General features: G+C 43.6%; 1 protein-coding gene across 2 annotated transcripts; it reads right to left on the bottom strand.

Annotated features, from left to right (window-relative positions):
- Positions 1 to 1,255: 1,255 nt before the first annotated feature.
- On the bottom strand, positions 1,256 to 14,186 carry slc5a1 (solute carrier family 5 member 1). Of its 2 annotated transcripts, XM_027006460.3 has the most exons (15): positions 12,573 to 14,186; positions 11,969 to 12,040; positions 11,096 to 11,200; positions 10,869 to 10,928; positions 10,359 to 10,463; positions 9,370 to 9,475; positions 8,049 to 8,129; positions 7,708 to 7,919; positions 6,419 to 6,554; positions 6,066 to 6,173; positions 4,843 to 4,993; positions 4,386 to 4,554; positions 3,966 to 4,181; positions 3,070 to 3,175; positions 1,256 to 2,698 (listed from the first exon to the last, which is right to left on the bottom strand). In XM_027006460.3, the coding sequence occupies exons 1-15, from the start codon at positions 12,708 to 12,710 to the stop codon at positions 2,484 to 2,486; spliced, it is 1,980 nt and encodes a 659-aa protein (XP_026862261.3). In that variant the 5' UTR covers positions 12,711 to 14,186; the 3' UTR covers positions 1,256 to 2,483. The 2 variants fall into 2 exon arrangements, with proteins under 2 accessions (XP_026862261.3, XP_081558924.1); XM_081702798.1 differs by lacking the exon at positions 3,966 to 4,181.
- Positions 14,187 to 14,308: the final 122 nt, after the last annotated feature.

Raw genomic sequence — 14,308 nt, 5'->3', positions numbered from 1 at the left:
CCCTCCCTCGTTCTTACTCACTCCTACCCTCTTCCCTCTCTCTCTGAATATCTCACCCTCCCCCTCACTCTGACTCAGCCTCTCTCTCTTTCATTTTCTCTCTGTGTCTCTCTCTCTCTCTCTCTCTCTCTCTCTCTCTGCAGTCTTCTTCGCTGCAGTGCCTCTGCAGACCAGATCACGTTTTCCTCATCTCCAGTGAAAAATCCAAGCCAATCAGAGTCCTGCCCTACTTCCCCCCCGCCCCATAAACACACACAGACACACACACGTACACATGCCATATTCAGAGCTTGCATTCATTCTATATCACCTATCTTCCTTTGTTGTGATGTGCAGAGTAGTTCCAACAGTGACACCAACCTGTCAGTACAACAGTCATCTTAATAGGGTCCCTCAGGAGCAGTAAAGCACTAACCAAATGACCTACAATAAAGAACACTCCTTAGAAAACCTGAATACACACTAGATTCACCAGAAATATGAAACATACTTTACTGACAAGTGCATAAGGACATTTCTAGTTATTGTGTCTGTGTGCTGAATGACAACATTTGACTGCAGCTGAGAAATCTAGCATAAATTCTCAGGCATGCTGTCATTTCTGAGCACCTGGTTCCTCTCTGAAGCCATGCGCAGTCTCAGGCTGGGTGAGCCTCCATTACATAATTATGGAATTTTGTTTTCAGTTTTGGATGTGCACATTAACATGCTGACCAACAGATAATCCACCATAACTGAGAGGGAGCACAACTGTGTACACACACACACACACACACACACACACAGAGCTTGTGAGAGCTTTACATCATGTCTCAGAATAAAGACATCCATTGCTGGCTGTCATACTCGTTTTCTCTGGCTTGTGTGTGCTGCAATCTAATATTCACACACACACATGCACAAATCCACCTGGTTGTGTTATCTGTGGGTCTTTCATATTTAAATACACAGACATACATAAACACACAAATGTGTGCACAAACACACCCAGATGTGTTATCTGTGGGTCATTCAGATTTAAATGCACACACACACATACACACACACACACACACACACACACACGTGGCAACACACATACAGACATTCCCAGACCAACACAGGCTTCCATTCATCCCTGGTACTACAGGAGGGCTTCAGTCTGCCCCCGACACCCAAATCACATGGTCTGAGATCAGGAAATACAGCGAAAATATAATTTATATAATTAGCAAATACAGCCTCCAGCGTGTTTTGGATGTGTTGTAGCTTTTAAATCTTTATTTATCCAAAAACTAAAGTAATATAACACCAAAGTGATATCAACTTTTGTATTCGTGTGCTTTTATATATGAATACATCAGTCATATCTTAAAAAATAAACAATGTGTCATGTTTTTACTACACTGATCAAGATTAGGCTTAATTTATTCACTCACAAATCTCTAAATAGATGACACCTTTGTTTACACAGTTTCGAGGAAGTTAACCACAGCGTTACTCATTATAGCCTAAAACACAAAAACTCCTGGACTTTGATTTCAGGCATGTAAATACAGTTAGATTGTAAAGCTTAACAGGCTGTGTTCATAACACACTTTACAACACACTAAAGCATGGAAGAGTAATAGTGTAATTATGGAAAACATGTTCATGAATAGGACTGCTGACAGAAAGAATACACACAGTTTAAATATGAAATAGTTACGTATTTAGTATTTACTTTTTCTTTTTATTACATATTACAAGTTGCACATGGAAAATATATATTATACTCATTCACAAATGAGTGTAAAATGTATATAATCAAAAAGAGGTTGTAATTCATAAATACAACCTTTACTCATATGATATAGACTCTGATGGAAGTATTAATTATTTTTAAGTTCAAAAGAAAAGTATAAGGATTGCTGATTTTATCAAGGTCTAAAAAAGAAACCACTGCTGTTCAGGACTTGGTAGATGACAGAAGTGAAGTGTTCAAACACAATACTTTGGTAGGATCTCGGATGAGGTCAGTCAGCAATCGCACAGGGAACGGGAGGAAGGCGAGATTAGCACCGTGGCTATGCACCATGGCCAGAATTACCCAAACACCTTTTTTTTAATGTTACAAGGATACAGATGAAGCAAACAGTTTCGCTTGTGTTTTTTTTTAAAACATTTATGATTAAAATAATAACGGTAAAAAGAAAAAAAAATAAAACAGCAAAAGCTGAATAAAATACTTTCAGATTAATAACTGGTTCAAGTAAATGAAAATCAAAGTATGCTTAATGGGAAAAACTACTGGAAGTGAACAACAGATGTTAGAAGATGATGACAAACCCTGATCTGACTCTGTGTAAACATGCCAATTTAAAATACTACACACACAGCCCTTAGTTACCCTCTCTGCACTGTACGCCTGGCATGCAGTCCTCCTTCATATGGGCCAATGAATAATATTAACTTAAAATATATTCCTACATTCATCTAAAGATCAGTGGATCAATGGCAGCTGGTTAGCCAAAGAAGCCGTGGAAGAAGACACAAACAGTGAGAAGGATGATAGCGTTGGCATTCACCACATTCCTCCACAGGGGCTTCTCCCATGTGTCCGTCAGCTTCCTCTTCAGCTCGGCCTCCTCCTCTGCGGAGAGCTGCGGAGCTTTCTTCTGCTCAAATCCACAGAACCAGTTATAGGCGTTCTTCCAGCAGCTGGGCTCTAACTCAGGCTCTGCAGGGTTAAATGGTGAAGAGGTCGCACACACACGCACAGACACACACACACACACACATACACACAGACACAGACACACACACACACAGCTATTGTCTTGCAACTTTGGTAGATGAATCAACGTTCACCTCCAGGTCCTCCTATAGTTGTAGGCATTTTAATGGTGTGTGGTGCGTTACAATTGTCCAGTGACGGGACATAAGTTTAAGTAAAAATCATAGTAGCCTGTGACACTTGAGCAACGGTTTCTCCCCCAACCCTGTCAGTGAGGTGGGCTTTGAAGATCTGTGTGTTGTGAGGTATTATTCTGAATAAGGGTGCAGTCCTGTGATGTGCAGTGTAGTTCTGCACTATGATAAATGACTTACCGTCCACATTCATAGAACTAGATTTCTCTTCCTCAATCCAGTCATCTGCCTCTATATCGATTCGCTCCTCCTTACTATTCCTCAAACTCCAGCACAGCCTGTGAAGCTACAATATATACACGGATCAGTTACACACAGCACTGCTCAGGGAAATGGAGTCCAGTTACACACAGAACTGCACAGGGAAATGGAGTCCAGTTACACACAGCACTGCACAGGGAAATGGAGTCCAGTTACACACAGTACTGCTCAGGGAAATGGAGTCCAGTTACACACAGCACTGCACAGGGAAATGGAGTCCAGTTACACACAGTACTGCACAGGGAAATGGAGTCCAGTTACACACAGCACTGCACAGGGAAATGGAGTCCAGTTACACACAGCACTGCACAGGGAAATGGAGTCCAGTTATACACAGCACTGCACAGGGAAATGGGGACCAGTTACGCACAGCACTACACAGGGAAATGGGGACCTGTTACGCACAGCACTGCACAGGGAAATGGGGACCAGTTACACACAGCACTGCGCAGGGAAATGGGGACCAGTTACACACAGCACTGCGCAGGGAAATGGGGACCAGTTACACACAGCACTGCGCAGGGAAATGGGGACCAGTTACACACAGCACTGCGCAGGGAAATGGGGACCAGTTATACACAGCACTGCACAGGGAAATGGGGACCTGTTACAGGCATTAGCAAGCGGCCTTTGTGCGATATGCTGAGAATTAGCTCAGAGATAGTGGATGGCATTCTGAGAATGCAAGAGGCAGCCATTGGAAACCAGAAAAAGGTGTGCTCATATTTGTGTGTCTGTGTGTGTGTGTGTGTGTGTATGTGTGTGTGTGTGTGTGTGTGTGTGTGTGTGTGTGTGTGTGTGTGTGTGTGTCTTACATGCTTGTCATCAATGGGTTTGGTCATTAGGGAGATCCCCAACACCAGCAGACAGGAGATGGCAAACAGGATGAGGCCGAAATAAAGGTAGTGCACCCCGCAAATGATGGTGGGACAGTCACTAGGATTCGCACAGCTTCCTGTACCATACGCAAACTCAGCTATCATGCGGGACAAGCCGATAAGCAGCCCAATCACCATGCCGTAGAATGCCCCCTGGGGGAGAGCAACAAAACCAGCACATTAGGCCCAAACAGAGCCTGAGGATGCTTATATGTTATTGTTTGTGTTTACAGGTTTTATGCAACTGTACGTCATATACACAGAAAGAAACATAGACAGAGAGAGAGAGAGAGAGAGAGAGAGAGAGAGAATAAGTGACAGACGTGAAGCAGGTGGTGTGAAGGTGAACAGACTCACCGGCTCATTGACTCTCTTACAGAAGATTCCGAGTGTGAAGACAGCAGCGATAGGCGGAGCCAAGTAGCTGGTGATCGACTGAATGTAGTCAAAGAGCTGACCGCTCTGGGCTGTCTGGATAATGGGGATCCAGGCTATGCTGATGCCGATCAGAACCAAGATAAACAGCCTATGCACACACACACACACACAATTTATGTGCTTTTATTAAAGGAAATACATAATTATTAAAGGAAATGCATAATAATGCTTTTTGTTCCCATTTACACTATTTACTATTTATAATTTAGTTTCTGTCTGTAACCTTAACCCTAACTCTAACCTGTCTGTAAAATGAGAAAAAGAAATATTTCAGTTTTGGCAGGTTTGTCGTCTTATGCTGTAGTCCTGAGGCCATCTGGTACTCATGGAAGTTTAAGATAAGGTTAGGATTAGGATTAGAGCCAGGCACACTCACCTTCCAGCAATCATGAGCTCCTTCTCGGAGGCTCTGCGTCGGAACTTGGCGTAAATGTCCATGGTGAAGAGGGTGCTGGAGCTGTTAAAGATGGACGTTAGGGAACTCATCAGGGAGGCCAGCATGACTGAGAGCATCAGGCCCCTGAGACCTACACACACACACACACACACACACACACACACAAGCACACACAGAAAAACAGATGCATGTATGCATACAAATGTATTCAGACACAAACACAAACACACAGGTACACACAACAGAGATTAAGCATTAGTGAAAATCACAGTAGCTTTGTGTGGCCTGATTGTTGAGCTGTGAGGTCTAGAGTGACCAGCCAGATCTTTACGTATACGCTACAGTAAATAACGTGTAATACACCATGTGGTGGAGACAGGCAGATCTTTACGTATACGCTACAGCAAATAACGTGTAATACACCATGTGGTGCAGACAGGCAGATCTTTACGTATACGCTACAGCAAATAACGTGTAATACACCATGTGGTGCAGACAGGCAGATCTTTACGTATACTCTACAGTAAATAACGTGTAATACACCATGTGGTGGAGACAGGCAGATCTTTACGTATACGCTACAGTAAATAACGTGTAATACACCATGTGGTGGAGACAGGCAGATCTTTACGTATACGCTACAGTAAATAACGTGTAATACACCATGTGGTGGAGACAGGCAGATCTTTACGTATACGCTACAGTAAATAACGTGTAATACACCATGTGGTGGAGACAGGCAGATCTTTACGTATACGCTACAGTAAATAACGTGTAATACACCATGTGGTGGAGACAGGCAGATCTTTACGTATACGCTACAGTAAATAACGTGTAATACACCATGTGGTGCAGACAGGCAGATCTTTACGTATACGCTACAGTAAATAACGTGTAATACACCATGTGGTGCAGACAGGCAGATCTTTACGTATACGCTACAGTAAATAACGTGTAATACACCATGTGGTGCAGACAGGCAGATCTTTACGTATACGCTACAGTAAATAACGTGTAATACACCATGTGGTGGAGACAGGCAAATCTTTACGTATACGCTACAGTAAATAACGTGTAATACACCATGTGGTGCAGACATTGGTGCCAATGCATAAGGTCTTACAGGCTTAAACATGAGCCACAGTGTCTGCTGAACGAGGCCCGGCAGTGCCAAAGCCCGCGGGGCCGCGGCGGGGGCTCACCGTTGGGCATCAGGTCCACCACCAGTTTGGGGTAGGCGATGTTGGTACAGCCCACCTCAGTTCCACAGAACTCCTTACATTCCTCCGGGATCACACATGCCACCTCATCTGTGCAGTGACAATTCATGAGTGGGAGGATGTTGCTTTCATTCACACACACACACACACACACACACACACACACCTGCAAACACACACACACCTGCAAACACACACACACACACAAACAAATATATGGACATGCATACACACGCATCTTCAAACACACCCACATACGTGACTCTGCATACACAGACACCTGCATGCACACACATCGCACACACACACGCACACACACAGAACCAGTAGAATACCTGGATAAAGAATCCTGCTAATCATGCCAGGCATCACCATAAGGAACATGGGTAACAGTTTGAGGTAGCCACACAGGATGCAACCAGCCTTCACGTGGGACATGTTCTTAGCAGACAAGCAGCGCTGGACGATCACCTGACAGCACATTAGGCCATTAGACTCTGCTGGCATAAATGCCACCCCCTGCACTCATTTTCATCCAGAATGTTCTGTTGTGCTCACTCCTGATTGGCTGTTGCATGAAGGCTTTGGTTACCGTGACAATCTTTCATGGTGTGAAGTGCTGAATGACTGCATGTGATAGTGTCAAAGGAAGGAGAACGTTAAATTCTTCCTCCATCTTTTGCAGTACAGTGAATAGGCACTTTAATCACTGCTGCTTGAGTATCACAGAGCAGGCTGCTATATACAGCCAGCCAATCAGACAGAGCAGGCTGCTATATACAGCCAGCCAATCAGACAGAGCAGGCTGCTATATACAGCCAGCCAATCAGACAGGACCCCAAGAACTAGATATTACTGCTAATAGCCTGTGTGTCTGTGTGTGTGTAGTCAAGTGAAATGTGTTTATATAGTGCGTTTTACAGCAGCTGCTGTCACAGCTTTACAGATTTCTGGGTCCAAGGACCCTGTGAGCAAGCCAAAGGGGTCATTGGCAAGGACAAACTCCCTGAGAGCAAGAGGAAGAAACTTTGAGAGGAACCAAGACTCAAGGGGGGGGGGGGGGGTGCACAAGTGTTTGGAAGTGTGTGCATCTCTCTCTCTCTCTCTCTCTCTCTCTCTGGAACATCTTGGTCTTTCCCTGAAGCAGGTCTTGGTGCTCTAGGCTGTTTATTTTATCTCACTTTGCATAAACTTGTTTGTGTTGGAGGGGAAAGTGGGGGCACCATCGAAGTTTGAGACTTTACACGAGTTTAAGTCTTTACACTGTCTGGAGCTATTAGTACTGCTCAGCCACAAAGAGAACACAGAAAGAGGGCAGAGAGCAGTGTGTGTGGGTGGCGTGTGGCGTGTATATTCTTTAACATATAGGTTATGGTTTCAGAACAAAAAAGGACATAATTAGGCATGAAAGTGATTGTAAGTATGCCACATGTGCATGTGTATGTGTGTGGGTGAGTGGGTGTGTCTATAAGAGAGTACTCTATTTATCTCTCTACCCTAACTCACGTGTGAGTGTGACTGGTTTTTATGTGCGTGTGGTTCTATAAGAGGTTACTGTAGTGATCATGTGTGTGGGGGGGGGGCACGTGTGTGGGTACTCTAATGAACACTTGTGCAGCAGTACCTGGTCTGTGCACCAGTACCAGGCCGCCTGGATGGTGAGTCCGAAGATGAGGCCGGGCCACGGCATGTCGCCGGTTATTGGGTCCCTGAAGATGTGGAATGAGTCTGGCCGGGGCGTGTAGCACTCTGCACTGATGTTCATGCCCACCCGCGATGGTATGGCGTTCATATAGAGCTCCTGGAAGTTCTCATAACCTCCTACCTCATTGAAAGCTAAGGACAAAGTTAAGGCAACTTAAGGAAAAGGCTTGAACTACAGAGAGACAGTGGAAGAGGCACAGGACAAAGAGACACTGATTAAAGGAAAGGCGTGTAGAGGAAGCAGACATCATCTATACTTACCAAAACCCATAAGAATGAAGGATCCCACCACCATGATAATGGTCTGTAGCGTGTCTGTGTAGATAACTGCAGCGAGGCCCCCTACAGGTGGGAGGAGAACACAAACGTTCTAGAACTGGTTAGAAACAACAGAAACAGCACCAACAGACTTCCACGGTAAACACAGACGGTGTGCATGTTTAAAGACGCAGTAAAATGACACCCTTCTGATGTTGTAGTAAACCTGGCCTGCAGAGCAGCAGTTTCTGACCAGGGGATTAATGTCCTGGGGGAATCCCAGTGGTCAGAGAACTGTTCTGTTACCGAGGCCATCGTGTCTCTCTAACACTGTGCCCTCTGCCCTAGAGCAAGGCTCCACACCGTGAGTGAATTGTCTGCCATCTGGTAATGTTTTTTATTTAGGGCAAAAGCATCAGATGAGATTGGTGTCTGAAAAAAAAAGACAAAGCTGTAGCTTTGAATGATCATACAAACTAGACCACGTTGCCCTCTAGAGCTGGAAGGACAAAATGCGCCTGTAATCAAAGATTCACTTCAGGCTTCTGATATCAAGGACACCTGCTCTTCCATGCAAAATGGACAGATACAATACAGGCTCTTATTTAGAGGCATCTATGTCACGACCTACACGGATCCCTATTGGCAGAGGAGAGATTGTTGGGTAACCAAGCTGCCAGCTAACCAGGTAATTATCCTGCTGGTGATATGAAAAGCAAGATGTCAGGCATATTACAGTGGTCTGTGTGACAGTGAGCTTATCAGAGCACATGGGTAATTACCCACAATGCCTCAAATATGCTGTGACAACAGTCCACTTTTCTTGCAAAAAGCTTGTCTCCTGAAAATGGAAATGTTATCAGATATACAAAGTGTGTACTTTACTCTCAGTGCTCTGAGCACTTCAGATCTGGTGTTGTGTTTACGATTCCATGGAATCAGGAACATTTACGGAGATACAGTTAATGTTCCAGTTAAATTAATGACTTAAAACTGCTTAAAAAAGTGTAATTAATGTCAACCATTTGAAATGGCTGAAGTGAAATTGGTCAATTTGAAACTGAATTGATGACAACAACTGGTGCTGGTCTTACAGCGAGTGTAAGTGTGCTAATGTATCATTGCACTGTTTAAGTCAAGCACCTGTTTGAACTGGTAATCCTCTAACACAACCGATCCAATCCATCAGCTAATTATCAAAGCACTGGTGAGCCGAAGCAGGCAGAGAGCAGTAAAGAGGCCAACGTCAGAGAGGCAGGGGAAGCGCCCTGGAGGAGGTTCCAGGAGGAGGACCTGGTCCTGTTTCTCCGGAAGAGACACACACCTGTCACTGTGTACAGAGCTGTGATCGCCAGCAGCATAACAACAGCCAAATAGATGTTCATTTTCATGGCCTGGTTAATGAAGATGGCTCCAGAGAACATGTCAGCCTGAAAGAGAGAGAGCGAGAGAGAGAGAGAGAGAGAGCGATATATACCAACATGCTCCACATTTTTTTTTACTGCAGCTCTTCTGGCATTGAGAACCCTGGATTCTCTGTGCAAGTGAACTGAAAGCAGAACAAATAAGTGGTCTGTTCCCTGTGACCAGTGGTCACCGACTCAATCCTGGAGATCTGGAGATCCACCACGCTGCAGTCTGTAGCTCATTAATTGGCCATTCCTGATCTGATTCCATGAGATCAGCCTTGTTTGTCTGGGTGGCATGTTAGCTTTGGGTTGCATGTGCTTTAGGCCCATTTTAAAGCCCAGTTGTGTGTTGAAGGCTCCTCGTCTTCCACCACTGCACACCCTGTGCCGCTCACACAGGTGCACTAAAGCAGAGGAACAACCCTAAACCCGAAGTCTTAAAATCACCTGGCCCTGACAGTTCACTGAAGCCTTAAGGGAAAGGTTGAATGTGCAGGACTGGGACATTCAAGGCCAGTAGTTGAATTCCTCTATACTAAACTGGGCTGTGCTGTGTTTCTAGAGTACCTGCATTCTACAGGAAACACTATACAGTGTCTTTATTTTAAGTGGTCTTCTTTATTTATCGCAGCCATTCCATCTGTTTAAAAACAAGGGTGTCCACAGTCCACACACTGTGCTGGACTGCTCCCCTTCAGAGCTGGAGTTGGCGACTTCATGTGAAATGCTATGACTGTGGAAGCTGTTAGATTCATTTTATGTCCCTCTATCTCTGCATTCCTACAGGTTCAAAGTAGGTTGTTTAGCATGTAGATGGGTTATACATTTGAAAGGCTCTCTGCCAGTTGAAGAACTAATCTCCAAAGGTCAAGCTCAGAGGGGTGTGGCGCAGGGAGCCACTCACGGAGATCTTGGTGAAGATATAGAGGAAGAGAGAGAGCACGGAGAGGTAGATCCGGATGCGGTGACCTCCGAAACGCTTCTTAAGATACTCTGGCATGGTGACCACCTGCACACAGACAGAAAACCAGAGTGAGCTAGGTATGCAAATGAGAGCTACACGCTGTTCTCTTCTGAACCAGACACACACATGCTCAAGTCCTGTGATGTAGTCCTCACGCGATGCTTTAATCTGTCAGTCGTACAGTTTGAAATTGATAGTCGCTCATACTCTGCTCATACAGTTCCCTGATCTATAATATTGATCGGTTTTACAGTCTGGTGTACATCTTTCATGGTCTCAGCAGTGTTGGAGCATAACAGAGTGCACTTGTGATGGAACAGGGGAATTGGAGAGAACAGGGCACGTAGAGAGCTGCTGTTCCACAGAGCTCCTGAGGCACACTGACAATTCCTGAATCTCGTTACACAAACCAACAAATAAAAATAGAAGCGTTCCAAAGGAACTTCCTACCCCAGCCTTGATGTAGATAGGAACAAAGAGCCATCCTAGAAGGAGCACAACAAAAAGAGCCTGAAAGAAAAGAAAGAAGAGGAGAGGATTAGCTTTCTGCATGCTCTGCAAACACACGGCTTTCTCCCGCATTCAAGCGGACCTCCATGGAACCAGAGATCATTATTAGCGATTAGTCAACGCCCCCTCTGCAGTCCATCGTCAGAGAGACCACATTCCCCACTCACGTTCCATTCAAACCCTCCGATGGCGATTCCTGCTGCAGCGCCGGTTCCAGCCAGGCCCACAAAATGCCCGCTGCCGATGTTACTGGCGAACAGGGACGCTCCGATCTGAACCGAAGACGCAGCCAGTTACCAATTACAGAAGGAGTGGCACTTTACACACCTAGTTAAAATCATTACATCAGCAGAACCAAAGCATTAACAGGGAAAATGAAGTATTAATGGATAACCACAGGCCTGGCATGATGTCAAATGAACAAAATCAACCAAGCATTTTTCGACTGCATATCTTAACCACCTGACTGATTAGAAATGAAAGATTTAAGGCTTATAAGAGCTAATGTATGTAATTAAATGTAATTAAACAGTAAATGGGTTTACTGAAGTGGGGGTGGTTTGTGAAGTGAATTTGATTTACTTTTTGCCTTGATTATTAGACTGAAAACATGATACAATTGCACGTCTTTATTGCTTAATAAAGACCATAATTTAAACACAATAGATAGGACATATCAGAGAGTTTATTGTTCATATCTCTGATATATTCAGAATCACATCTAGCATGTGCTTATTATGGCCCTGTAAAATAGTTTTTTCTCCCCTTGTGAAGAGTTTACGTGTTTCGGTGAAAACACGCGTGTCTGAGCTGGAGAAGTATGTTCACTGTCATTCACTCTAAAAAAAAACTTTAATCTGAAGCTCTCAGATGAAATACACCTAGACTTTGTCACATAGTGGTTTGTCTACTTTTTAATTTCATCGCATTTTCAGGCAACAGACTCACCTTGGGTTAAATTACATCGTCTTATATAAAAGTCTCCATTTTATGTTCTTGTTTATTTTTTATCTTGTAAATTCTCTGCGTGTACAACTTACTGGCCACCACACCATGCTCCTACCCGCCAGGAAGAACCCTCCGACAGTGGAGCGGTTTGTCCTCACCATGGCCTACACAGGGGGAGGAATCAGGGTATGTTTCCTCATTCACCAGTGGCGTAGGTTTCATTTTAACTCTGGAGGAGACACTGCTCACACCACCCAAACTAACACACACTAAACACTATTTTATAAATCTATGTCTAGTAGAAACCTGTCAAAGCACAAAACAAATAAACAGAGAAATATATATATATATATATATATATATATATATATATATATATATATTCTTTTTTAATAATGTATATATCAGCATGAATGACTGCATTCAGCGCAAAGCGAATAAAAACTGTCAAGCAGAAAATATTGATTTAATATGATTGACTTCACTCTCATGATTACTGCTTCACAAATTTTTGTTTAAAATTGCACAGTACATTTTCTACTCTATAATCTGTAATCTCCAGATGCCACTCCAGTTTGGTTTTTTTTGGGGTTTTTTTGTTGAAATAAGGTTAACAATTCACAAGCGCCGGTCGATGAAGGTAAAAAGAAAAAATAACAAAACCCATACAGACTTATGCAAACTGAGTTCTCTCACCCATAGTCCAACAGCCAGGACCACCACGAAGTAAATCACGATGACAGAAATGTCTGCTGGATTATTGATGGCTATGTCGTTGGATGCATTTCTCGCGACGTTCCGGAGCAGAGAGAACCCAAAGTAATCCCAAGTCATTTTGTGGCTGTTACAGAGGCGTCAAGATACGGACGCCTGAGGTTTGTACCTGACTGCCACGGCCGTCACACTGACGGCACCTACCTTTATGCTAGGCGTGAAATACCGAGTGATTGATTTACCTGAGCACGTGTGAGCACGTACATGCATCATCACCTCCAAGATCTTTGTGTGCATGCATACTGAGTTTCTCGCTGTGCACACGTATGGGAAGGATGATGGGTGGTTCTACTTAGGGTTAATTATAAAAGGCAGTGTTTCTCAGGGATGCAAGAAATCAGGGATTGTGGATTCAAGTGAACAGAAAATCTATTAATGATAAACTCACAAGGAAGAAAAAAATCTGAATGTATTTTCCTAAGAAGCCAATCCCTTCTTATTTCCTGTCTGCTGTCTAACGTGCAAATATTGATAAGTAACTGATTAGTGATGCAGTAGATGTTATTGTTCTTAAGGGAAGATACTTTGATTTGAACGGTTTTGCTGGGCCCTGGTGGTTCTGTACACGATCGCTTCCGCGGCCCGCCCTTGTGTATCTCACTTCAGTTTGTTGATCTGCTGTTTGAATTTATATTGTCGTGTGTTTATTCCAGCTACAGCAATGAGTAAAGAAAATCTGACCTGCTAAGAAACAAGAGCTCTTACTGGAGCAGTTTAACAACCTGCTTACTTTTCAATGCAAGTTCCTCAATGGAGGATGCTGACATGACCATAGAGGCACTCTCCAAACAGCAGTTTCTCACTGCTGGTTCTGCAGAACTCTAAAGGAGTCAGGTCAACATTCAGGAATGTTACTGCACAAGAAGGGTGACTTGGACTCACTTCCTACCCTTGGAGGGCATTTCTTTACCAGAGCAACTTCATGCTAAAATTAACTGGTTAATTTTTTCAGTAATCACTAAAAACAGCAAAATCTTAAGAGTAGCTCTGGTGAGAGGTAAAAACGATGCATTTCTTTCTTTTGCTCAACCAAACTGCCAGCTGTGTATATCCTGTGTGAGCCAGCATGACCCGTGCGTGTTACTCTGGTGAATGATGTCGTAACCAGAGTCCAAACAGAGAGACGAAGCTGACAACAACCTGAACATGACCCTAAGCTAAAAGAGTTCTCTATCACTCTTCACAACCCTGAACTTTACCAGTCAGGTTATAACTATCAAAGCTTATCAAACCCCAACCCTCCGGCAACACACTGCAACCTAATCATAATGCACATTCTGCAGTTATATATCAGTACCACCACATGCGTAATCTTTATTAATTATAAGAACAAATGAGTAATCCTCACCGTATATGTGGAAGACTACACCCTTATATGGTCATTAAAGAAACATTTCCGTAGCAATGAATGTAAAACCTTAAGAGTAAACCCAACAGCACTTTAAAAGTTAACATAAAAAAAAGAATTTATCCATCTTCATTCAGATGGAACATGCACACCTTTTTAGCAGTCAGCTTCCATCATGCTAGATGGAAGCTGACTGTTAAAAAGGTGTGCATGTTCCATCTGTGTTCCATGTGTTGTGTGTGTGAGTGAGAGGGAAGCAAAACAAGATAACATTTAACCACTCAAATGCATGAACTAACTAAAGTGGATA

Source organism: Electrophorus electricus, chromosome 19 (assembly GCF_041902795.1).
Source record: "Electrophorus electricus isolate QZ-2024a chromosome 19, ASM4190279v1, whole genome shotgun sequence".
Classification (NCBI taxonomy): Eukaryota; Metazoa; Chordata; class Actinopteri; order Gymnotiformes; family Gymnotidae; genus Electrophorus; species Electrophorus electricus.
The sequence above is the reverse complement of the archived record's forward strand: the minus strand, read 5'-3'. Positions and strand labels throughout refer to the sequence as shown.